Here is a 24,789-nt window from a genome sequence, read left to right as displayed (position 1 = left end):
ATGGCCCCAGCAGCCAGGACTGGGTCAGTTCGAAGCCAGGAGCTCCATCCAGGTCTCCCACCAGGTTGCAGGGGCCCAAGGACCTTGGGCCATCCTCCCATGTGGGCACCAGTGCTGCAGGCAGCAGCTAAACCCATTAGGCCACAACACTAGCCCCCAAGAAGAGTTCTTTAAAAATAGTTTGACTACATATATTTTATTTCCCCTTATTTTACAGTGTAATATTCATCAGCATTTCCCCCAATTAAATAATGTTAAAATAAATCACTTTTGAGAGAGAGCAAGTGTTTGTGCCAGAAAAAAGTCATCTCTCTGGTCTTATGAAATGTTAAGCTTTAACCACAACCAACGACTACACTTTTGGTTAATTCTGTGTAGTGTGCTGTTTTAACTTCTCTTTGAAGTATACTGAGGAGGGGCCAGGCTGTGATGTAAGCCGCTGCCTGGGATGCCAGCATCCCATACGGACACCAGTTCAAGTCCCAGCTGCCCCACTTCCAATCCAGTTCCCTGCTCATTGCCTGGGAAAAGCAAAGGAAGACAGCCTAAGTGCTCGGGCCCCTGCCACCTATGTGGGAGACCCAGATGGAGCTCCTGGCTACTGGCTTCAGTCTGGCCATTTGGGGAGTGAATCAGTGGATGGAAGGTTGCTCACTCTTCCTCTTCCTCTCTAACTCTTTCAAATAAATAAATAAATCTTTAAAAACAAAACTATGAAGTATATTGAATAGCAAAGTGCGTAACTCCTAAGTGTGACAGTCAATGAGCCGTCACACAGTAAAGACGCTCACAGAATCGTACTCACATCAAGACACATCTCCAGCACCACAAGCTACCTGTGCCCTAAACCACCTCCCCCGGTCCTGGAAGCCTCTGTCCTCACCTCTAACCTCATAACCTGCCATTCCCGAACTCACAAATGGAATCTTGCAGTGGGCTATTCTGCATCTGATCCTTTGCCCACCTCAGAATCTGCAAGATCTACCCTGCTGTTACAAATCTTAGTTCATTCTGCTATGCAGTATCCTGTTATACAGATACACCACATTTCATCATTCTCTTAGCAAAGATATTTCAAACCCCCTCTTTCAAGCTATTCTGAGAGACTGACAAAGAAAATATGTCATAGGCTTATACTACAGCTACAAAGATTTGTTGATTTATTGAGATTCTTTACACACACACACACACACACACACACACAGCCACTTGTGTGTAAACATCAAACCAGTGGCATAAGAACCTGAACATTTTGTAGTGGCAACACAGAGGTCCTTAGGAAATACTTTGAGAAAGAATGCCTTCTTTCAGGAACCCACTGAGTTTTAAAGCGATTACTGCTGGTTCTGACTCTAACATAAAGGAATTATTTTGCAAATGAGACCAAATGTGTCTGGAATGACTTGGCTAGAGCAGGCAGAAGAGCTGGTGTCACAGCAGGTAAAGCCGCTGCCTGCAACACCGGCATCCTATATGGGCGCCGATCCAAGTCCTAGCTGCTCCACTTCTGATCCAGCTCCCTGCTAATGTGCCTGGGAAAGCAGTGGAAAATGGCCCAGGTGTGTGGGCCCCTACACAGGCATAGGAGACCCAGAAGAAACTCTTGCTCCTGGCTTCAGATCGGCCCAGCTCCGGCTGTTGCAGCCATTTGGGGAGTGAACCAGCAGATGGAAGACTTTCTTTCTGCTTCTGCCTCTCCCTCCTCTGTAACTCTAACATTCAAATAAAATAAATAAATCCTTTTTCTAAAAAAAAAAAAAAAAAAAAAAAAAAAAAGTAGGCATTTTTCATTTTATAAATATTTAAAATGTTTATACTAGAAAAGGGCCTTGAGTCAATAATCTGAACACCCAACTTAAGATCCTAAAGAAAACAATGGCAAATTAAACCCAAACAAGAAAAAAAAAATAAGCAAGCAGAAACAAACAAAAAAATCAACGAACTTGAATACAGAAAAACAACAGAGAAAAATCAATGAAACCAAAAGCTGGTTCTGTGGATGAATCAATAATATTGACAGATCTCCAGCTGGCCTGAATAAGACAGGAGAGAGAGAAGACAGAATCACCATTCTCACAGGCTCTACAGACACTGCAGACATATTGACAACAACTCTTTATGTCCGTAAGTTCAACAACGTGGAGGTTGCTTCAAGAAGAAAGAGACCCCTGAATAGGCCCCCATATCTGTATTTTAAAGCCTTTAAAAATTAAAAAAAAAAAAAACGCTCTTGTTAGGAAGGCCGTATGGCTGAAACCTACACATCTGGAAAAGAAACATCTGCATTCTACACTGACTACTGCAGGTAAGGAAAACGGAAGGAACGCCACCCAGCCAGTTTTACAAAGCTAGCATCATTCTGAAACCAAAACCATAAAGACATTACAATAGAAGAAAGCAAATTGATATTCTTCATAAATGCAGTCACAAAAATCTTCAGCTAGACACGAGCAAATCCAATGTGGCAACAAACAGAAAGGACAAAAATCACAATCCACAGGGTGGGGTGGGTGTTTGATGCAGTGGTTAAGACCCCACTTGGGCGCCACGGCTCACTAGGCTAATCTCGGCCTGCGGTGCCAGCACCCCGGGGTTCCAGTCGGGGCGCCGGATTCTGTCCTGGCTGCTCCTCTTCCAGTCCAGCTCTCTGCTGTGGCCCAGGAAGGCAGTGGAGGATGGCCCAAGTGCTTGGGCCTGGCACCTGCATGGGACTCCTGGCTTTGGATTGGCGCAGCGCATTTGGGGGGCGAACCAACGGAAGGAAGACCTTTCTCTTTCTCACTAACTCTGCCTGTCCAAAAACAAAACAAAACAAAACAAAATAAGCCCACTTGGGAAGCCAATGTTCCGTAATGGAGTGCCTAGGTTCAAATCCCAGCTCTGATGGCAGCTTCCGGCTAAGGCACACTCTGGGAGGCCAGGTGATGGCTCAAGTGCTGGGGTCCCTTGCCGTCCACACGGATGCAGTTCTGACTCCTGGCTTCAGCCTGCATTTAGGAAGTAAACCATCTGACGGAAGATCTTTTATCTCTCACTGTCTCTGTGTTTCTCTTATTTTCAACTTAAAAATAAATAAATAAATCACACCCCAGGGAGGCTTCTCCCAGAAATGAAAAATCAATCTGACATTTGAAAATCTATCAATATAATTCACCATTTCAACTGATTACAAAGAGGAAAAAAATGATTATGTGAATAAATGCAGAGGACGAAATCCAACACTGATCCTTGACACCCTCAGAAAACTCTGAAAGAAGGAAACTTCCTCAGTCTGATGACGGACATCTTTAAACGTAGCGACAACTGGGGCAGGCGCTGCGCCTGGTGGATGCGCCATCCCACACCAGAGTGCCTGGCTCTGCTCCCAGCTCCAGCATCCTGCTAATGCAGACTCTGGGAGGTAGCAGGAGACAGCTCAAGTAGTGGGGTCTTTGCCACCCACATGGAAGCCTTGGACTGGGTTCCTGGTGCCTGGTTTCAGCCCAGCTGGAGACCACTGTGGGAATTTGGGGATCCAGTGGAAGTAAGCCCTTTCTTTGTCTCTCTGCCTCGTACACACATATGTACAACAGCTAACATCATCCTAAAACATGAAAGACTGAGTGCTTGTCTCCTAAGATCAAGATAGTCTAGGACTGCCCACACCATTTCTATTCAACACCACACTGCAGTACTCAGCTGGTGAGACAAGGCAAGAAAGAGAGACCAAATTACACAGGTTCTCAGTGAAGAAATATAATTGTGTCTATCCAGATAATATAACCAACTATTTAGAAAATCCCAGTAAGTCACCACCACCAACAAAGAAGCTACAGAACCTAATAAAAACAGTGTAATAGGTGAGTTTAGGGACCGGTGCTGTGGCATAGTAGGCTAAGCCTCCACCTGTGGCACTAGCATCCCAGCTGGTTCAGTCCCAGCTGCTCCTTTTCCTAATCCGACTCTCTGCTTATGGTCTGGAAAAGCAGTGGAAGATGGCCCAAGTGTTTGGGCCCCTGTACCCAGATAGGAGACCTGGAAGAATTTCCTGGCTCCGGCTTTGGACTGGCTCAGCTCCGGCTGTTGTGGGCATTTGGGGAGTAAATCAGCAGATGGAAGACCTCTCTTCTCTCTCTCTCTCTCTCTCTCCTTCTCTCCTTCTCTCCGTCTATGACTCTCAAATAAATAAATAATTAATAAAATCTTAAAAAAAAGTAGGTGAGTTCAGCCCATGTTGCAGAATATAAGTCAACATACAAAATTCAATTTTATGCCTCTAAATTAACAAAAAGACAAGTGAAAATTCAATAATATAAAAATATGAAATACTTAAGGACCAGCGCTGTGGTGCAACAGGTTAACACCCTGGCCTGGAGTGCCAGCATCCCACATGGGCAGTGGTTGGAGACCTGGCTGCTCCACTTCTTATCCAGCTCTCTGCTATGGTGTGGGAAAGCAGTTGAAGATGGCCCAACTCTTTGGGCCCCTGCAACCACGTGGGAGACCCAGGGCTGGGGGGAGCTCCTGGCTCCTGGCTTCGGATCAGCGCAGCTCCGGTCGTTGCAGCCAACTGGGGAGTGAACCATCAGATGGAAGATCGATCTCTCTCTCTCTTTCTGCCTTTCCTCTCTCTGTGTAACTCTGACTTTCAAAGAAATAAATATTTAAAACAATTTTTAGAAAAATATGTTCAAAATCTATATGCTTAAAACTACAAAATACTGATAAAAAAAAGTCAAAGACTTACAGCAACATACCATGTTCATAAAATGGAATATCAACTCAACATTGTTCAAATGTCAGTGCTTCCTAAACTGATCAGAGTCCTCTGTGATCCAATGCAAGGAGACAGCCTCACTACGGAGGCATGACTGATCAAGTCACTGGCCATTAGTGGTCGGTGCCACTCCCCGAGTCCAGGGTTGCAGCTAAGACCCCTCATCACTCTGTTGGTTCCCCCTGGTAACTCTGCCCCTTTTTAAAGGTATCCCAGAGCCCACCAAAGGTGCCTCATCAGGAAATTCCAAAGGTCTCTGAAGCTCCTGGTTCCTGGTTTCGACCTGGGCTAGCTCTGGCTGTTTGGGCCATTTGGTGAGTGAAGCAGTGGACAGATGCTCACTCTCTCTCACTCCCTCTGTAACTCTCCCTTTCAAATAAATAAAATTAAAAAAAAAAAAAAAGGAAGAAGCTTAGTATGTGTAATTCTCCTGCAAACAGGCTCAGGTTTTGATTGTTTAATCTTTCCTATTTACAAAGCCTACCATCATTTTACAGCTTGGGGTTCACAGTTTGAACTTCCAACAGGTTTATTCAAATGCACCCACATTCATATTCCTGTCTGAGTTTAAGGCCTGGCGCAACTCCCAATGACAGCTTCAGGCTAAAGCACACCCTAGGGGGCAGCACGGCTCAGGGTCCTGCCATCCACGTGGGATGGAGTTCCTGGCCCAGCACTGGCCTTTGCAGGCATTTGAGGAGTGAACCAGTGGACGGGAGCCCTCTCTGCCTGTCCATCTCTCTCTGAAACAAATGTATTTTGAAAATTTTTTTTTATTTTTTTATTTTATTTTTTTATTTTATTTATTTTTTTTTTTGACAGGCAGAGTGGACAGTGAGAGAGAGAGACAGAGAGAAAGGTCTTCCTTTGCTGTTGGTTTACCCTCCAATGGCCGCCGCGGCCGGCGCGCTGCGGCCGGCACACCGCGCTGATCCGATGGCAGGAGCCAGGAGCCAGGTGCTTTTCCTGGTCTCCCATGGGGTGCAGGGCCCAAGCACCTGGGCCATCCTCCACTGCACTCCCTGGCCACAGCAGAGAGCTGGCCTGGAAGAAGGGCAACCGGGACAGAATCCGGCGCCCCAACCGGGACTAGAACCTGGTGTGCCGGCGCCGCTAGGTGGAGGATTAGCCTAGTGAGCCGCGGCGCCGGCTCAGAAAATTTTTTAAAGATTTATTCACTCTTCAGAAGGAAATATTAATGTAAATGAAAAAAAAAAATAAAATTGGCAAAATGGTATATTTAAAGCCAGTCACACATGTTTTAAAATACTTCTTCCAAAAATCTAAATCTAACTTGGCACAAAGAAATATTCATCCAATATCATTACTGAAGTGGCAGTTTCGAAATCCTCACTTCGGGAAATCCTGCTGCTCCTCTCCCTTCCAGACTTCAAACAGAGCAGCACTCAGCCCTCCTCTCCACCAGCTGCTGTGCAGCCACACTGCGGCTGCGCCTCCTTTGTCCTGAACACTCTTCTTGGCACCTTCAGCCTAACTGCAACTTCCTGTAAGTATCCCCAGAAAGTGTCCTTCTTACCATTCAAGGCTTCTCCCTTGGGGCAGCATCACTGAGAGAACACCTGTCTGTCCAGCCCCTAGCTGGACTCCTTCCCGTGGAAGAACTCACTCTTCATCCCTCCCACATCTGAAATCTCCCTGCTCGCTCAGGTCAAGCTACACTTAAAACCGGCTGGGTGGCTGCCCGGGCTGCCCTGGCCGCACTCCCCATAGCCTCCATAGCCTCGCCAACATTTGTGCGGCTATCACTTCCTGTGTAGAGTCCAAGGTCATACCAGAACCAATTCCTTGCAAATATGATTTGGAAGACAGCTATCCTTGATTTATCACAAACAATGTAATAACTGCTTTGAAAATCTAGCCCGTCACAGCTGCAGAGTTGATGAAGAGGTCAACAGCTAAGAAGGTGACTAACAGTGATTATTAACCCAAAGACTACAATGAGAGGACAAATGAGAATATTTGTCCAGGATGGCAGGAGAATGGAACTTATTTTGACACCACCCAGTAGACCCCCTGGGAGCACCCTCTCCTTCGGAGCGGAGCGAGGTTCAGCTTTCTCAGACTCCTCTGCGTGACCCATGCCCGCAGCCCGATCAGTTTACAGTCTGACAGTAAAGTCTGCACATGACTTCCAAAAGAGTTCTTAGAATCCGATGCCAAGAAAACACCATTCAGGGCTCCGTGCCAAGCTAAGCAGACGGTGAGTCACCAGGAGCAAACGCTGCCATGTTTCAACACGCAGGTACCTCCTGAAGCCCCTGCAGACACAGGAAACTGCTCATCTCAGCTTTAACAAAGTCTCAAACTGCCTATTTTCTGACATTTAAACTAACCTAATTTGGATGATCCTTCTAGCTCTGCAGTGTCTCCTAAGAAGAGTTTGCTATTCAAATTAATACTTTTGAAAACAAGACCTCAGGGAGCACTTTTTAACTTACAAAAGCAAGCCACTGCAACATTTTCTGCAAACAATCGTGAATGCCGCCAAACACAAATGAGTATTTCTTCCATGAAGATGGATTTCTGCTTCAGAGACAATGTTACCAGTCCAATTACCACGTTGCTAACAGTAATAAGAGTATTCCTCTTTGATTTTCAAAAACTCCTATTTTCCCAATTAATACTAACTGATGAAACTCTGCAGTGAAAGGATTATGCAGTAATCAACTGCAACTCAAGACTCCACTTGGCAAATGTCAAACAGCCTCATCAAGCAAAATCAACTCAGAACATTATTCAACTTTATCGCAATCAGAATGTCGGCTGCGTTTCATTTCAACCCCGTACACACGTGTTGGGAGTCCAGCGCTGTACTCATGGAGGAACCAAATGAAGTCGAATGCAACCCCTGCTCTCAGGGACTTCTGACAAGTACGACCCCTGCTCTCAGGGACTTCTGACAAGTACGACCCCTGCTCTTGGGGACTTCTGTAATCTGTGCACTTAGGACGTAGCTGAAAACATTTTATGTGCAACTGAAAGGACAAGAACTAAAGGCATGAAAGGAATGAACATGAGGTTGGTGACAATAAGGGAAGCCACAGAGTGGGTAAGAAAGATCTGCATGAGGCAAGGAGACTGGGTATTCCCAGGCAGAAAGGGGGTGGGCGCTTCATTCAAAAACCAAAGGAAGCCTCTGAGGTTTCCAAGGTGGGAAGTTACAGGAGGGAAACGGTGTCTTCACCAGATTCGTGTGGAGTGGGGCTGCCAGAGGGAGGAGTTTCTAGACTAATTCTCAATTTCGGGGGGAGGGAAGGGGAATAAAAGCTGAGACAAAAGCAACAAACTCTAGGCTGGCGCTGTGGTGAAGCCAGTAAAGCTGCCTGCAGTGCCGGCATCCCTTATGGGTGCCGGTTCAAGTCCCAGCTGCTCCAGTTCCCATCCAGCTCTCTGCTATGGCCTGGGAAAGCAGTACAAGATGGCCCAAGTCCTTGGGCCCCTGCACCCATGTGGGAGACCCGGAAGAAGTTCCTGGCTTCGGATCGGCACAGCTCAGCCACGGCTCAGCCATTGCAGCCAACTAGGGGTGAACCAGTGGATGAAAGACACCTCTCTCTCTCTCTGCCTATTCTCTCTCTTTGTAACTCTTTCAAATAAATAAATCTTAAAAAAAAAAAAAAAAAAAAAAAAGGAACAAACATAGAAGAAGTATTCCTCCTGCTCTTAAAAAATTATAAAAAGAAGCCGGCGCCGCGGCTCAATACGCTAATCCTCCACCTAGCGGTGCCGGCACACCGGGTTCTAGTCCCGGTCGAGGCGCCGGATTCTGTCCCAGTTGCCCCTCTTCCAGGCCAGCTCTCTGCTGTGGCCAGGGAGTGCAGTGGAGGATGGCCCAAGTACTTGGGCCCTGCACCCGCATGGGAGACCAGGAGAAGCACCTGGCTCCTGGCTTCGGATCAGTGCGGTGCGCCAGCCGCAGCACGCAGGCCGTGGCAGCCATTGGAGGGTGAACCAAGAGCAAAAGGAAGACCTTTCTCTCTGTCTTTCTCTCTCAATGTCCACTCTGCCTGTCAAAAAAAAAAATTATAAAAAGAATACAAAATTAGTACAAAAGAATAAACCAACAAATTCTGAAATATTAGTTATAGGTAATGGCCTTTGCAGATCTGCATTATCTTGAAGTCAGGAAGACTGGCGTTTGGAAATAAGCACAATGACCTCTCTTGGGAGAAAAGCTACAAAATCAGCAGTGAATAAGCAATGAGTTCAAGTTTACTCATTCACCTGCGGCCATGGTAGCAGAGCTGGGGCATCACACAGACAAGGGCAGTGCTCAAGCAGGGACACAGTACAGGCCTGGGCTCAACCTCCCTCTTCCTCCTCTCAGGGCAGCTCTTCCCTCCACTGCACACTGGGCTCCGCCTTAGACTGTCACTACTGTAAAAGATCCAGAACCCCTGGCTCACTCTCCACATCTCCCGGAACCTTCCTGAGAGGGCCTGATCAGATCCTCCTTCTCAGGGTTTCTGTGCTGCTATTCCAGAACTTTTCCCCACTTAGCACTGGTTCTCTAATTTATCTCGCTGACTTTTTTCTTGGTCATCTTGAATTCTTCTACGAACAAACAGGGAGATAAGTAAATGCTGTATACTCACAAATGTTTGTGTCCCCAGAATCCCAGGATGCTACAGTTTTTCTAAAATCGCTAATGAGGAAGACTGTCAGTTAAGTATCTTTTTTTCACCAATGTCCATTCCATAATAAACTGAGCAATCTCAAGTTAAGGAATACATTTGCTTTTATTGAAAATGGACTTGGGCTTGGGGGCCAGCACCGTGGCTCACTTGGCTAATCCTCCGCCTGAGGTGCTGGCATCCCATATGGGCACCGGGTTCTAGTCCCGGCTGCTCCTCTACCAGTCCAGCTCTCTCTGCTGTGGCCCCGGAGGGCAGTGGAAGATGGCTCAAGTGCTTGGGCTCCTGAACCCGCATGGGACACCAGGAGGAAGCACCTGGCTCCTGGCTTCTGATCGTCATAGTTCCAACCGTAGCAGCCATTGGGGGGTGAACCAACGGAAGGAAGACCTTTCTCTCTGTTTCTCTCTCTCACTGTCTGTAACTCTACCTCTGAAATAAATAGAATCTTGAAAGAAAGAAAGAAAGAAAGAAAGAAAGAAAGAAAGAAAGAAAGAAAGAAAGAAAGAAAGAAAGAAAGAAAGAAAGAAAGGAAGGAAGGAAGGAAGGAAGGAAGGAAGGAAGGAAGGAAGGAAGGAAGGAAGGAAGGAAAGAAGGAAGGAAAGAAGGAAGGAAAGAAGGAAAGGAAAGAAGGAAGGAAAGAAGGAAAGGAAAGAAGGAAAGGAAAGAAGGAAAGGAAGAAGGAAAGGAAGAAGGAAAGAAGGAGGAAAGAAGGAGGAAAGAAGGAAAGAAGGAAGGAAAGAAAGAAAGGAAGGAAGGAAGGAAGGAAGGAAAGAAGGAAGGAAAGAAGGAAGGAAAGAAGGAAAGGAAAGAAGGAAAGGAAAGAAGGAAAGGAAAGAAGGAAAGGAAGAAGGAAAGGAAGAAGGAAAGAAGGAGGAAAGAAGGAGGAAAGAAGGAAAGAAGGAAGGAAAGGAAAGAAGGAAAGGAAGAAGGAAAGGAAGAAGGAAAGGAAGAAGGAAAGGAAGAAGGAAAGAAGGAGGAAAGAAGGAAAGAAGGAAAGAAGGAAGGAAGGAAAGAAGGAAGGAAGGAAGGAAGGAAAGAAAGGAAGGAAGGAAGGAAGGAAGGAAGAAAGAAAGAAAAGAAAAGAAAAGAAAAGAAAAGAAAAGAAAAGAAAAGAAAAGAAAAGAAAAGAAAAGAAAAGAAAGAAAAGAAAAGAAAAGAAAAGAAAAGAAAAGAAAAGAAAAGAAAAGAAAAGAAAAGAAAAGAAAAGAAAAGAAAAGAAAAGAAAAGAAAAGAAAAGAAAAGAAAAGAAAAGAAAAGAAAGAAAATGGACTTGGGCCAGCGCTGTGCCGTAGCGGGTAAAGCCACCGCCTACAGTGCCAGCATCCCATATGAGCGCGTTTGTGTCCCGGCTACTGCACTTCCAATCCAGCTCTCTGCTATGGCCTGGGAAAGCAGTAGAAGGCCCAAGCCCTTGGGCCCCTGCATCCATGCATGTGAGAGACCTGGAAGAAGCTCCTGGCTCCTGGCTCCTGGCTCCTGATCAACATAGCTCCGGCAGTTGTGGCCATGTAGGGAGTGAACCAGCAGATGGAAGACCTCCCTCTCTCTCTCTCTCTCTCTGTAACTCTGACTTTCAAATTAATAAATGAATCTTTTTTTTTTAATAAATAAATCTTAAAAAAAAAAAAAGGAAAATGGACTTGGGGCTGGTGCTGTGGTGGGTAAAGCCACCTCCTGCAGTGCTGGCATCCCATATGGGCACCAGTTTGAGTCCCAGCTGCTCCACTTCCAATTCAGCCTAGGAAAGTTATAGTCTAGGAAAGCATTAAAGATGGCCCAAGTCCTTGGGTCCTGCACCCACATAGGAGGCCCGGAAGAAGCTCCTGGGCCCTGGCTTTGGATCAGCCCAGCTCCAGCTGTTGTGGCCATTTGGGGAGTGAACTAACAGATGGAAGACCTCTCTCTCTGCCTCTGCCTCTCTGTAACTCCACCTTTCAAATAAATAAATACATCTTTTTTTAAAAAAAAGAAAATGGACTAGTTTAGTTTTGCTTCATTTTAAACATTCACTAGTGAGGGGAAACTCTGGAATCTCTGAAATGTATCCAAGTGTAAATGCTCAAACCAGATTTCCAAGAGGCTGCTAGCCATGTTTCCAAATTACACAGGGACCTTTACTCACATAAACCCATCATGAATTAGGTACCATGGTCCCCAGATTGCAGTGGGTTGACTTAGAACTTCCAGGCTTTACAGTGGTAATCATACAGCAGAAATCATACTTAAAACTCCAAACTATGATCTTTTGCTGGGCTGGTGATATGCACCCGCAACCGCAGCTCCCAGCCAGCCATAGTCACACAGGGCAACAACCAGCCCTCTGGGGCATGGTGCTGCTGAGCTGGGAGTGAGGGAGCCTGGGAGTACTCAATGCGTTTCCGACTTACAGTGCAGTTTCAGGAGCTAAGCCCTAAGTCGGGGAGCATCTGTATGTCAACGTTGTTACATCTGGGGCCTTTCAATGTCATGTTCAATACTGGAGTATTTGTAAGTTTATCCAAACCCAGTTTCACTAGATATGTTACTTTTCATAAAGTCTGTTCCATGTTTAAGGTGGAATTACATTATACTTCTGAATCACAGACACATTTTTAAAACAGAAATTAATGAAAAACAAAAAAAGGAATAAATATGAGTCAATAGTTAGAAACTGCAAAACAAATTTCTCAGGAACTCATTACAGAACATTTTCCTTTCTTAGGGAATGAAAAGCAGAAAACAATAGCTATCCAAGAAGAATGCCCTGTCAGGAATAGCATTTGAAAAGTTTATAACAGCAGTTCAAAACAAGCTAGGTCTTATTTTAAAAAAAAAAAAAAAATGGTCTCCTGCAGAAGGGAAGGAAGGGTAATAAATGATTCTCAAGTTTCAAGTTTAAGGACCTGGGTGCACAGTGAGGCCATCTAACAGAAGGAACCAGAAGTCGACCCTGCACTGCCTGAAGCTCAGACCACGGTGGCTGTCTCTTGTGGAGTCCACGCCCCACGACACGCACGGGCAGTGTGAGAACTGAGTGTCCCTCTGCTCCACGGGCAGAGCCATGATCTGCTGGAGCTGCAGAGCGTAACACCTAAGCATGCCCGGCCCGAGTGCACAGATGCGAGGGAAGGCTCAGGCGCTTCAGTCTGATGTTGAGAGAAGCCAACTCTCTCTGCCTACCTGGACTTGCAATAGGAAGCACTTAGCAGCTGTTAAGAGAGGCTTTTTTTTTTTTAAGTTAGGCTACGAATGAAGCTGATAAAAGACGACGACAAAGCCAAAACCAGCATGAAGAAATGCAGCAGAGCTCTGAGTCGAGGAAGACCGAGGCTATGCTGGCTCAGGGTTCCTCAGTCGCAGGAGCCCATCCTTTGCAGGCTCCCCAGTCCCCACAACTGAAGGCATAGAACCAACAGAGGTTAGAAACAGAGCCGTACAGCATGGACTCAGCTCAAGTGCGGAGAACAGACTGGGTACCCTGCTCTGTTGGCTGGGGTGCTGTCTCCACAATGTGGTGCAGATCACATGACTACAACATGGCTGCAGCAGCACACCAAAGGGAAGGGAGAACGAGGTTGGCAGCACATTTCCACCATGCTTTGGGGCTGAGGTCCCACACGTTGGTTTCTAGACTTTCCAATCATTTCCACTGTCAAAATGCAAAGTATTTAAAACTCTCAGGATTAAGGAACTTGAATTGTGGGGCCAGCGCTGTGGCACACTGGGTAAAGCCGATGCCTGCAGTGCTGCCAACCCATATGGGCGCCAGTTCGAGTCCCAGCTGCTCCTCTTCTGATCCAGCTCTCTGCTATAGCCTGGGAGAGCAGTGGAAGATGGCCCAAGTCCTTGGGCCCCTGCACCTGCCTGGGAGACCGGGAGAAGCTCCTGACTCCTGGCTTCAGATCAGCCCAGTTCTGGCTGTTGCAGCCATCTGGGGAGTAAACCAGTGGATGGAAGACCTCTCTCTCTCTTCCTCTGCCTCTAACTCTGCCTTTCAAATAAATAAATACATCTTTAAAAAAAGAAAAGAAACTTGATTCTAAGAAAATACCCACTTAGAGAATAAAGCCTTAGATCCCATTTGTTCCTGGCTGTTATATTTTGTAATTATTAAAATAAAAAGAAATCTCTGGAAAAAAAAACTGGCAATTTGGAAGTGAGGGAAGGTAAGGTTAAATAATTTTTGCATTCAAATTTTAACCTTGAGGAATTATGAAATACAAAGGATGAAAGGCAAAATTAAAATAAATAAGTAGATGGGGCCGGTGCTGTGGCGTAGCAGGTTAAGCCTCCACCTGTGGTGGGTGCTGGATGAAGTCCCAGCTGCTCCACTTCCAATCAAGCTCCCTTCTGATACTCCTGGGAAAGCAGTGGAGGATGGCCCGCAGGCTTGGTCCTCCACGTCCATGTGCGAGACTGGAAGAAGCTCCTGGCTACAGTCTGGCCAAACCCTAGCCGTTGTGGCCATTTGGGGAGTGAACCAGCAGCTGGAAGATCTTTTTCTATCACTCTGCCTTTCAAATAAATAAAATAGATCTTTTTTAAAAATCTGTTTTTGAATTAAGTTGTGTGGTAAGATGCCGGGGTCAGCATCATGAAGACAAGGTATCGTTTGTTCACCATAGAATAATAATTTTTTACTCTAAATTTTGGATCAAAAAGGCCAGTCTTTAGTATAGTTGGCCTTACAGACTTATTAACCTCAACTACTAAAAATTGGCATTAGAATTCTGGGAATTTAAGTCTCTTATATACTCTTATTTTAAAAATCCAAATTTCTTGGCCAGCGCCGCGGCTCACTAGGCTAATCCTCTGCCTTGTGGCACCGGCACACCAGGTTCTAGTCCCGGTTGCCCCTCTTCCAGGTCAGCTCTCTGCTGTGGCCCGGGAGTGCAGTGGAGGATGGCCCAAGTACTTGTGCCCTGCACCCCATGGGAGACCAGGATAAGTACCTGGCTCCTGCCATCGGATCAGCGCAGCACACCGGCCGTGGCGGCCATTGGAGGGTGAACCAATGGCAAAGGAAGACCTTTCTCTCTCTCTCTCTCACTGTCCACTCTGCCTGTCAAAAAAAAAAAAAAAAAAAAAACCAAATTTCTTAATAGCAGGTAAAGCCGCCATCTGCAATGCCAGCATCCCATATGGGCACCAGCTGATATCCCAGCTGCTCCACTTCCAATTCAGCTCCCTGCTAATGGCCTAGGAAAAGCACAGGAAGATGGCCCAACTGTTTGGGACCCTGCCACTGACATGTGAGATCTGGAAGAAGCTTCTGGCTCCCAGCTTTGGCCTGGCTCAATCCCAGCCATGGCAGCCATCTGGAGAGTGAACCAGTGGATGGAAGAATCTCTCTCTCCCTCTCTCTCTCTCTCTCTCCCCCTCTCCCCCTCTCTTCCTCTCTCTGTAACTCTTTCAACCAAATAAATACTCTCGAATTAAAAATGTAGTGAATGCTTAAATTGTGACTTGGCTTTGACACATCCATAATGTTATCACTAAGTCACAGAATCCTCACTGTTATAAAGTATAACTAACGGTATTTTACAAATATATGAATTCAGAGGAGGTGTAGAGAGGAGAAATGAAGCAGAGAAAATCAAACCCTCCAAATCACATGGTCAGTAGCACAGCAGCAGTCAGAAATAGGGACTCTCAGGGCGGGGCTGTGCAAAGCTGTGAAGGTGCCGCATGGAACATGCACATCCTATATCAGAGTACCTGGGTTCGAGTCCCAGATCAGTTTCCAATTCCAGCTCCTGCTAACGCACACCTTGGGTGGCAGCAGGTGACAGCTCAAGTATTGGGTCCTTGTCATCCAAGTGGGAGATCTGGATTGAGTTCTGGCTTCAGCCTGGTCCAGCCCTAGCTATGGAAGGCATTTGGGAAGTGAACAAGCAGATAGAAGACTTCTCTCTGTCTCTCTGACTTTCAAATAAGCAGTAAAAAAAATGCTTTTGCCGGCGCCGCGGCTCACCAGGCTAATCCTCCGCCTTGCGGCGCTGGCACACCAGGTTCTAGTCCCAGTCGGGGCACCGGATTCTGTCCCGGTTGCCCCTCTTCCAGGCCAGCTCTCTGCTGTGGCCAGGGAGTGCAGTGGAGGATGGCCCAAGTACTTGGGCCCTGCATCCCATGGGAGACCAGAAGTACCTGGCTCCTGCCATCGGGTCAGCGCGGTGTGCCGGCTGCAGCGCACCGGCCATGGCAGCCATTGGAGGGTGAACCAATGGCAAAGGAAGACCTTTCTCTCTGTCTCTCTCTCTCTCACTGTCCACTCTGCCTGTCAACAAAAAAAAAATGCTTTTAATTAGAAAATATGAACTCTTGGTTCCTGGAACACAATCAGTAACAGCTATGCTTCCATTCTTCATGATTTCATTCTTGTTTTCTGTAATGCCCACTGCTTAAATCTCCATGGTTACACACATAGCAAATCTTTCCCATTTTAACTTGGGGTACACTTTACAAGTTTTCTTCTGATGTTGTAAGGTCTATCAGACAACATTCATGCATTAAAGATACTTAGGCTGGCGCCGTGGCTCACCAGGCTAATCCTCCGCCTGTGGCGCCGGCACCCCAGGTTCTAGTCCCAGTCGGGGCGCCGGATTCTGTCCTGGTTGCTCCTCTTCCAGTCCAGCTTTCTGTTGTGGCCCGGGAAGGCAGTGGAGGATGGCCCAAGTCTTTGGGCCCTGCACCCACATGGGAGACCAGGAGAAGCACCTGGCTCCTGGCTTCGGATCAGTGCGGTACGCCAGCCGCAGCGTGCCGGCCGCAGCGGCCGTTGGTGGGGGTGAATCAACGGAAAAGGAAGACCTTTCTCTCTTTCTCTCTCTCACTGTCTAACTCTGCCTGTCAAAAAAATAATAAAAATTTTTTAAAAAATTAAATAAAAGATATTTAAAATAGGTTCCTACACAAACATAAAAAGAAAATAAGATCCTAGGTTCCAAAGAGATGTGAGCTACAGAGTGGAAAAGGTTAGCCTCAAAAGTCAACTAGAGAGCCCTGTAATCACCTTCATGACCAGGATTCACCTCATGGAACAGAGAACAGCCACCCAAGTACTGAGCTGCTGTGACTTTGCCAAACACAGTATCTCACATGCATGGTTCTCTATTTCACAGCTTTTCCTGGGACTTCTCCCAGGCCAGTGAGTCACTGCTGAGCAGTCTTGACAAAAGACTCACACGAGTACTTCCCTCCTCACTGATTCTAAGCTGATAACCCTGAGCAGAGCAGCACAGAAGAATGGTCAAGGGACGGTGTTCGCAAAGTGAAGTAAGCGCGGAAGGTACTAGCCTGTCGTATGCTGCGATCATGAAGTTGAGGAGGAGGCTGATGGACTGCTCCACGCTGATCTGGTGGGTGGAGGGAAGGCGCTTGTTCAGCTGGTAGTAGATGGAGGAGATGACGGTTTCCAGGCGGGACACACTGGTCTCAGCTGTGTGGTCCAGGGTATTAAGGCCGTTGTCTCGGAAGGCTTCAATCATGTTCCAGATATCAACGAGGTGGACTGAAACACAGGGCAGATGGGTTGTCAGTGGGCTTTCACAGCTTAGACTCACCAGCTAGTCCTACGTAGAAAGCAGACAGACTCCAGAGCCAGCAACAGGGGAAACGGTCTGTGCCAGGTGACGGGAGGATCCAGGCCTGACTTCTTTGTGCAGACTTCACATTTAAGAGACTGGTGTCTCAGGTCTCTGCAGAGCCCCAAGCTACTCCTAACAGCAGGTAACCTGGGGGCAGAAGCACCAAGAACCACTCAGGAGAACTTCCAGCCTTGTCAGTAATTTGCTGTAGTACCCTGCATCACCCTATTTGATTACTGGGGCCCAGTGATCCCAGCAGATGTTTTACCTCTCAAACTTTATTCCCTGTGGCCCTAAGGAACGAGAAATCCAATCAAATAGGACACTAACACGGCGTGCGGACTACTCACAGCTGCGAACAACTTAAGCCAAAAGTAAACTCATGTTTTGCTCTTTTCCCCATTACTTAAAAAGCTGATTTTTTTGTCCATTTGCAATAATAAGGTATGCTGGGTACCAGGACCTACTCTCTCCTTGAAAATAACTAAAAATCCCAGCAGAAACATAAAAACACCTCCTTTAGTGTACTGAGGATCCAGGAGAAAATAAAACAATGCTCAAAAAGAAAAAAAAACAACACTTCCTTGAAAGAACAATAGAGTGACAGCTGAATTCAAGCCAGGACGAAAGCAGAAAACTGTAATTTCTGACCCAAAGAAAGCCGATGCAATTCTTAACAGAAAAAGAAAAGGCAGGGTTGGGGGAACCACACAATCATCTCCACAGACAGAGAAGGCATTTGGCAAAATCCAATCCTATTACATAATAAAGACACAACAAACCAAAACTAAGTGGAGGGGCCAGCACTATGGCGTAGTAGGCTAAACCTCCACCTGCGGCACTGGCACCCCATATGGTTCATGTCCTGGCTGCTCCACTTCCAATCCAGCTCTCTGCTATGGCCTGGGAAAGCAGTGGAAGATGGTCCAAGTCCTTGGGGTCCTGCACCCACATGGGAGATTCAGAAGAAGCTCCTGGCTCCTGGCTTCAGATGAGCACAGCTCCAGCCACTGAGGCCATTTGGGGAGTGAACGAGCAGATGGAAGACACCTTTCTCTGTCTCCTCATTCTCTCTGTAACTCTCTATTTCAAATAAATAAATGAAATAATTAAAAAAAAAAAAAAACAGGAAGCTTCCTCAGCCCGATAAAGGACATCTACAGGAAACCCACAGTGAACACCATGCTTAATGTGGAAAGGCTGAGAGCTCCCCTCAAGATGAGGAACAAGATATCCAAGGCAGAATCAACCAAGAAAAACCAGATAAGCTACCGCTTCCTCCAATTAAAAACCTCTATGCAAAGGCAAAGATTTGCATGTCTCATGCATTGCTAAAGGTCTAAGGTACAGAATATATAAAAACTCTTATAACAACAAAGACAAATAATCATTTTAAATATGAAAACATGATTTAAACGCACATTTCTCCAAAGAAGAGGTAAAGATGGTCAACAAAGCGCGTGAAAAAAAGTGCTCAACATCACTGGTCACTAGGGAAAACCAGTGGATGGAAGACCTCTCTCTCTGTCTCTACCTCTCTCAGTTGTAACTCTGTCTTTCAAATAAATAAAATAAGTCTAAAAAAAATAAATAAATACTTAAGGCTGCCAGTGTAGTGACGCAGTGGATAAAACCACTATCTGCAACATCAGTGCCCCACATGGGTGCTGGTTCAAGATGCTCCACGTCTGACCCTGTTCACTGATAACGGCCTGGGAAAAGTAACAGAAAATGGCCCCAGTGTTTGGACCCCTGCACCCATATAGGAGACCCAGACGAAGGTCCTGGCTCCTGGCTTTGGTCTGGATAAGAGCTGGCCACTGCAGACATCTGGGAAGTGAGCCACAGGATGGATGATCTTTCTCTCTCCCTCTCTCTCTGTAACTGTGACTTTCAAAATGAAAAAATTAAATTTTAAAAAATATACATACACATACATATGTATTTTTTAAATTAATTAATTTATTTGAAAGATAGAATTACAGATAAAGAGAGAGATTTTCCATCCGTGTGTTCACTCCCCAAATGGATGCCACGGCCAGGGCTGGACCAGGCCAAAGCCAGGAGCCAGGAGCTTCCTCCGGATCTCCCATGTAGGTGCAAGGGTCTTAGGACTTGGACCATCTTCCACTGCTTTCCCAGGCCAACAGCAGGGAGCTGGATCATAAGTAGAGCATCAGGGACTCGAACCAGTGCCCATATGAGGTGCTGACGTCACAAGCAGTGGCTTTACCCACTATGTCACAGCGTTGGCCCCACATGTGCACTTATTTACAAGTACACTCCATTTATTTCATAGCCTATGTGGTAGCAATTACCCAAAAAGGTTAATTCATGTTAAGTTAGCCAAGAAATTCTTATCACAGTATTAACGTTTTCCTCCAAATGCTGACAAATTGGATGAATTTTATATAAAATACAACTTTAATAAAAGAGACAAGAAGAAATGAATTCTCTCTTCTAAAGAACATTAATATCATGCCAGCCTCAAAACTAATTACCTTAATTTTGTGACACATTTTGAGGAACACAGGAGTTAAATGACAAGTCCTGTCCATTACAGAGCTTATGGTCTGATAAAGACAAAAAACAATTCAACTAACATTATACTGTGATGAACAGGCACTAACATTTCTTATTTTATAACCTTGACAGCTATATCCATCTATCACAGACATGAGTGGCGGTGACTTACGGTTGCATCGTTTCTGTACAAATCGTAACTTGCAAGCTGTCCTGTACGTTGACAGTCGGATGACATCAAAATTCTGAGCACCTGAAAAACGGGCAAATAAAAGTATTCACCTGGACTCGCCATTTGATCTCTAGACACTAGGAAGCAGCTCCGTCCCTGGGTGTCCAGCAGCACACAAGAGGTGAGCTAGCCTTCCTCTGACAGCACAACGATGGAGGCAGGTTTGGAAACCAGCTGTGTGCCCACTACGAGCCAGGCTCTGCCAGCGGCTCTGCCTCCACCCTCCCATCGCTAGCCTAAGGAAACTCTAAGGGCAGGAACACTCACATCTTCAGTGAACGACCCACAGGCCCAGGGAGGCGCAGCAGCTGAACCCCAGCCCCAGCCTGGCCACCAGCCACGGAACACGACTGTAACCAAGCCACCTCCTCTGAGCCCGCTGTCATCCGAGAAATGGGGGGCCAGGACCAGCTGACAGCATCCACTCCAGCACTGTGGCAGCATGCTGCCCCTCCCTGTGGAGATCCGGGGAGGACTTCCCACAGCGCTCCCTGAGCAGGATGCAGAAACGGGCCAGGGCATGCCTTGTGGAGAGAGGACAGAAGGCAGGCCAGCTTGTCCCTGCTCTCGCCCTCTCAGGATGCTTGCCCCTGGAGCCCAGGCGCCGTGTGGCGGAGAGGCTCAGATGCAGAGGAACCGAGTCTGTCACTCAGAAGGCAGCAAGCCTTACAGCCTGCAAGTCCCAAGCCTCCGACTTCCAACGCAGACCTCGGACATCAGGAAGCAAGGTCAAGGTGTCGGTACTGGATACACAGTCATAGCAGATGGAACAAAGCCTAAAATAACTCTGGTCTGTAAACCCAGCTTTGTTCTCCTTGCAAAATCTGCTGCCAATGAAGTATCCTCGCTCTTTCAGGTCACTTTAGCTCTGACCCCGACAGGAGTTTTTTACTGCATCTGAGCTGCCTTTGCAAGCCCTGGCAGCAGGAAGGGGAACTATCTCCTACCAGTGTTCACGGGGATCTCTCAATTCTGCTCATTCCACAGTGCACGCAAGAAAAGGGAGGTGTGTCCCAGGGTTCTGATTATTTTTAAAGACATTTTATTTATTTGAAAGGCACAGTCAAGGAGGGGGACAGGGATCTTCCATGTGCTGCTTCACTCCCCAAATGGTCACAATAGCTGGGCTGGGCCAGGCCAAAGCCAGGAGCCTGGAACTCCCTCTAGGTCCCCCACGTGGGTGCAGCAGCCCAAGGACTTGGGCCACCTTCCACTATTTTCCCAGGCCATTAGCAGGGAGCTGGAATGGAAGTGGAGCAGCCAGGACACAAACTGGCACCCTTATGGGATGCTGGTGCCGCAGGCAGCAGCTTTACCCACTATGTCACAACACTGGCCCCAAGTAGTAAGAATTCTTTATACATTCGAGGTGGAAGTCACAAGATGCATGATTTAAAGTATGTCCTGGCATTCTATGGGTAGTCATTCCATTTTCTCGGTGGTGTCCTCTGAGCACAAAAGCTTGTCATCTTGATGAACTCAAGTTTATGTATTTGTCCTCTTGTCTCTTATGCTTTTGGTGTCACATCTAGTAAGTCTTCACCAAATTGAAGATAAGAAGGTTTTTATAATGTTTATTTTTTGTATTTATTTGAAAGCCAGAGCAGAGAGACAGACACAGACAGAGATCTTCTATCCACATATTCCCTCCCCAGATGCCCACGACTGGCAGGGCCCGGCCAGGCCAGAGCCAGGTGCCAGGAGCTCACGAGGTCTACCATGGCGGTGGCAGTGAGGCTGCTGCTACTTGAACCGGCGCTCTTGACACCAGAAGCAGGCACCCCAAGCAGCAGCTTAAACCACTGGGCCACAATACCTGCCCCAAGATCGAGATGTGTACCTATGTTTTCTTCCAAGAGGTTTTCAGTTTCAGGTCTTACATTTAGGTCCAAGTTCATTCTTCTGCATAGGGATATCCAGTTGTCTCAGCATCGTTTGTCCCAAGGACTATTCCCTTCATTGAATGGTCTGTGTACTCTTGCCATCAACTGGTGACAGACGTCTGGATTTAACTCCAGACTTTCCACTCTATCCCACTGATTATGTCTGTCCCTATGCCACCGCCCACAGTCTAGATGATGATAGCTGTGTAATAAATTCTAAAGTCATAAAGTTTCAGTTCTCCAGCCTTTTTCTCCTTCAAGGTTATTCTGGCTATTCTGGGTTGCCTGAATTTCCGTATGACTTTCAGGATAATCCAACTAATTTTTTTTTACTTTATCCATTTCTGGAAAGCAAAAGCAAAAGGGGCCAATCAGGATTTTTGTGAGGCTTGCACTGAATCTGTGGATAAACGTAGAGAATACTGTTGGCACTGTTAAGTACTCAAACTCATTGGCACAGGACACCTCTCCATTTCTTTAGGCCTTAATTTATAGTTTTTAGAGTGTAAGTTGTACACTTTTCTAAATTTATTTAGTACCATTTACTTTTTTTTTTATTTTTGACAGGCAGATTGGACAGTGAGAGAGAGAGAGACAGAGAGAAAGTGTGGGGAGCAACTCGGACTAGACTAAGTTACTGGAATTAAGACTTATTCTATGCATCTGCTCTCCCACAATATGGCACTGGGAGAGGAGGAAACAGCTTCTACGCAGCTGCCTCTTGCCAACTTGAGTGATGACCTCCAGGAGCTGATCCTGCTCCTGATTGGAGGAGAGCAGCATACTCGGCGTGTGGGCAGCAGAGTTGGGATTGGCGGAGGAGGACTATAAAGGAGGAGAGAGACAACATGCACGAGGAACATCTAAGGAGAACATCTATCTGAAGGAACACCTGTGCAACCCCTGAGAGAGCCGGCCGGCGGTGTGCCGCTCCCCCGCGGAAGTGGGGAACGTGGCAGGGGGAACCGCCCTTCCACGGAGGTGGAAGGGACAGTAGCCAACCCGGGAAGAACCAGCAGCAAACCCGGGGAGGGCCGAGCAGACGAAAGAACAGCGCAGGGTCCTGTGTCGTTCCTCCACGAAGACGGGGAGCGACAAGAAAGGTCTTCCTTTGCTGTTGGTTCACCCTCCAATGGCCGCCGCAGCTGGCGCACGGCGGCCAGAGCACCGCACTGATCCGAAGCCAGGAGCCAGGTACTTATCCTGGTCTCCCATGGGGTGCAGGGCCCAAGCACTTGGGCCATCCTCCACTGCACTCCCTGGCCACAGCAGAGAGCTGGCCTGGAAGAGGGGCAACCGGGACAGAATCCAGCGCCCCGACCGGGACTAGAACCTGGTGTGCCGGCGCCACAAGGCAGAGGATTAGCCTAGTGAGCCGCGGCGCCGGCCACCATTTACTTTTACTCATTTAGCTTCTTAATAGTACTATCTCAACTGAAATATTCTAAACAAGAGCCATTAAATATTAACTAGCTGAAAATCAAACCAATGGTTTAAAGAAAAAAATGCTGATAAATGCTGAAGGGCATTTAACATATAGCCTGTCATTAAGTCACTACAGGTAATTCTAATGTCTAGACACTTATTTTTATGAAAGATGTTACGGGAAATATTGAAAACATCTAGGAAAAGAAAGTTCCATCCCCAGTGAACAAACAGAAAAGTCACAAATGCAGGGCATTTATTAAGTCATGTTTGCTGGTGGCAAAGTAATTAAAGAAAAAATCCACGCACCTGGTATAACTCACACTCTGCCAGCTCTTTCTGTGGTGTAGGTAGTGTCAGATCTGGGTACCGCAAAAGAGGAAATGCCGCAAATACCACACACAGCCAAAGCTGACGGGTTAGAAAAACGAGAGCCTCGATGTGTTCCAGCCAGTTTGCCAGGGGCTTCTCAGAGAGCTGAGCTGAGTCAAGTCACAGGTGCTGGTCACGGACAAAGGGCCATTTGGCTTTCCTGTGCCAGGGCTCTGTGAACTCTGTGTGTGTGTGTGTGTGTGTCCTCTCCACCTCTCAAATAATTTAGAACAACTTCTTTTGAACAGCAAAATTCCCCTCTGACCAGCCTCCTCTGGAGCAGCCCCCGGTCCTGCTTTCTGTAGGAGGCTCCTTCACTGGCCAGCAAATGCTCACGTGAACCATAAAAAAGGACTGGAAGCCCCTGCTAACTAAACTGCACCTGTACCTGATGGCACTCGCTGCAGGCTTCTGGGGTAGCAGTGATTCCCTCCACCTCACCCTAAGAAACTCAGTACAATGTCAGGTTAACAAGAACATCAGACAGCACATTTTAAGCTTTTCGAGAAATGACTCACAGGCCCGGCATTGTGGCACAGTGTGTTAATTCGCTGCTTGTGACACAAGCATCCCAGATGGGACTGTCAGCTGCTTAACTTCTGATCCAGGCCCCTGCTAATGCATCTGGGAAAGCAGCAGAGGATGGTCCGAGTGCTTGGGCCCACGTCGCCCGTGGGGGAGACCCAGATGGAGCTCCTGATTCCCAGCTTCAGCCTGCCCCGGACATGGCCACTGCAGCTATTTGGGGACTGAAGCAGTGGATGGAAGATAGTCTCATTCTCATTCTCATTCTCTTCTCATTCTCTCTCTCTCTCTCTCTCTCCCTCTCTCTCTCTCCCCCTGTTGCTCTTTCAAATAAATAAATGAATCTTAAAAAAAAAAATGAATGAATGAATGAAACAGCATCAAGGGTATGAATTAAACACACAAAAGCAGAACTCCAGCCCCAGCTGCAGAGCCCAGTGAAACTCTTGGGCAAACAGAGGCAACACAGACTCTAGGTACCCGAGGTATGGAGGGGCAGGGAAGGGACAGGAGGGACACCCTCTTCCTTCACCAGGGCTCCCCTCACAGGTGGGGGCTGGGTGTGAACGCTCGCAGTGAAAGTAGAGACAGGATTACGTCTGCTTGGATCAGACGCTGAAACGCCACCCCGGCAACGAGGGGAAACCCTGAGAACGACACTGAACCTGAACTGCTTGATAAAAGCCACTCCCTGCAGAGCTGCACAGCCCCTGAGATGCCCGCCTGCCGCTGACTCGCCCTGACTGCCTCCGTCAGGACCCGGTGCCATCCGTTAGGTAGGGAAAACGCGATCTCAGGAGATCTCGGCACACTGCAAGCACCTCCGCTGGTAACTGGGCAGGGGTGACAG

General features: G+C 47.1%; 1 protein-coding gene across 16 annotated transcripts in view; it reads right to left on the bottom strand.

Annotated features, from left to right (window-relative positions):
• DTNB (dystrobrevin beta) overlaps positions 1 to 24,789 on the bottom strand; it is a 248,570-nt gene that overhangs the window by 190,464 nt on the left and 33,317 nt on the right. For 14 of the 16 annotated variants that reach the window (XM_051843168.3, XM_089326719.1, XM_051843163.3 and 11 more), the window contains exons 3-4: positions 19,675 to 19,755; positions 16,690 to 16,903 (exon numbers count right to left, since the gene is read on the bottom strand). In XM_051843168.3, the coding sequence (XP_051699128.1) occupies positions 16,690 to 16,903; positions 19,675 to 19,755 (295 nt within the window). The remainder of the gene's footprint in view (positions 1 to 16,689; positions 16,904 to 19,674; positions 19,756 to 24,789) is intronic. The other 2 variants (XM_089326717.1, XM_089326722.1) reach the window with 1 other exon arrangement.

Source organism: Oryctolagus cuniculus, chromosome 2 (genome assembly GCF_051225735.1).
Source record: "Oryctolagus cuniculus isolate XC-2025 breed Fujian yellow rabbit chromosome 2, ASM5122573v1, whole genome shotgun sequence".
Classification (NCBI taxonomy): Eukaryota; Metazoa; Chordata; class Mammalia; order Lagomorpha; family Leporidae; genus Oryctolagus; species Oryctolagus cuniculus.
The sequence above is the reverse complement of the archived record's forward strand: the minus strand, read 5'-3'. Positions and strand labels throughout refer to the sequence as shown.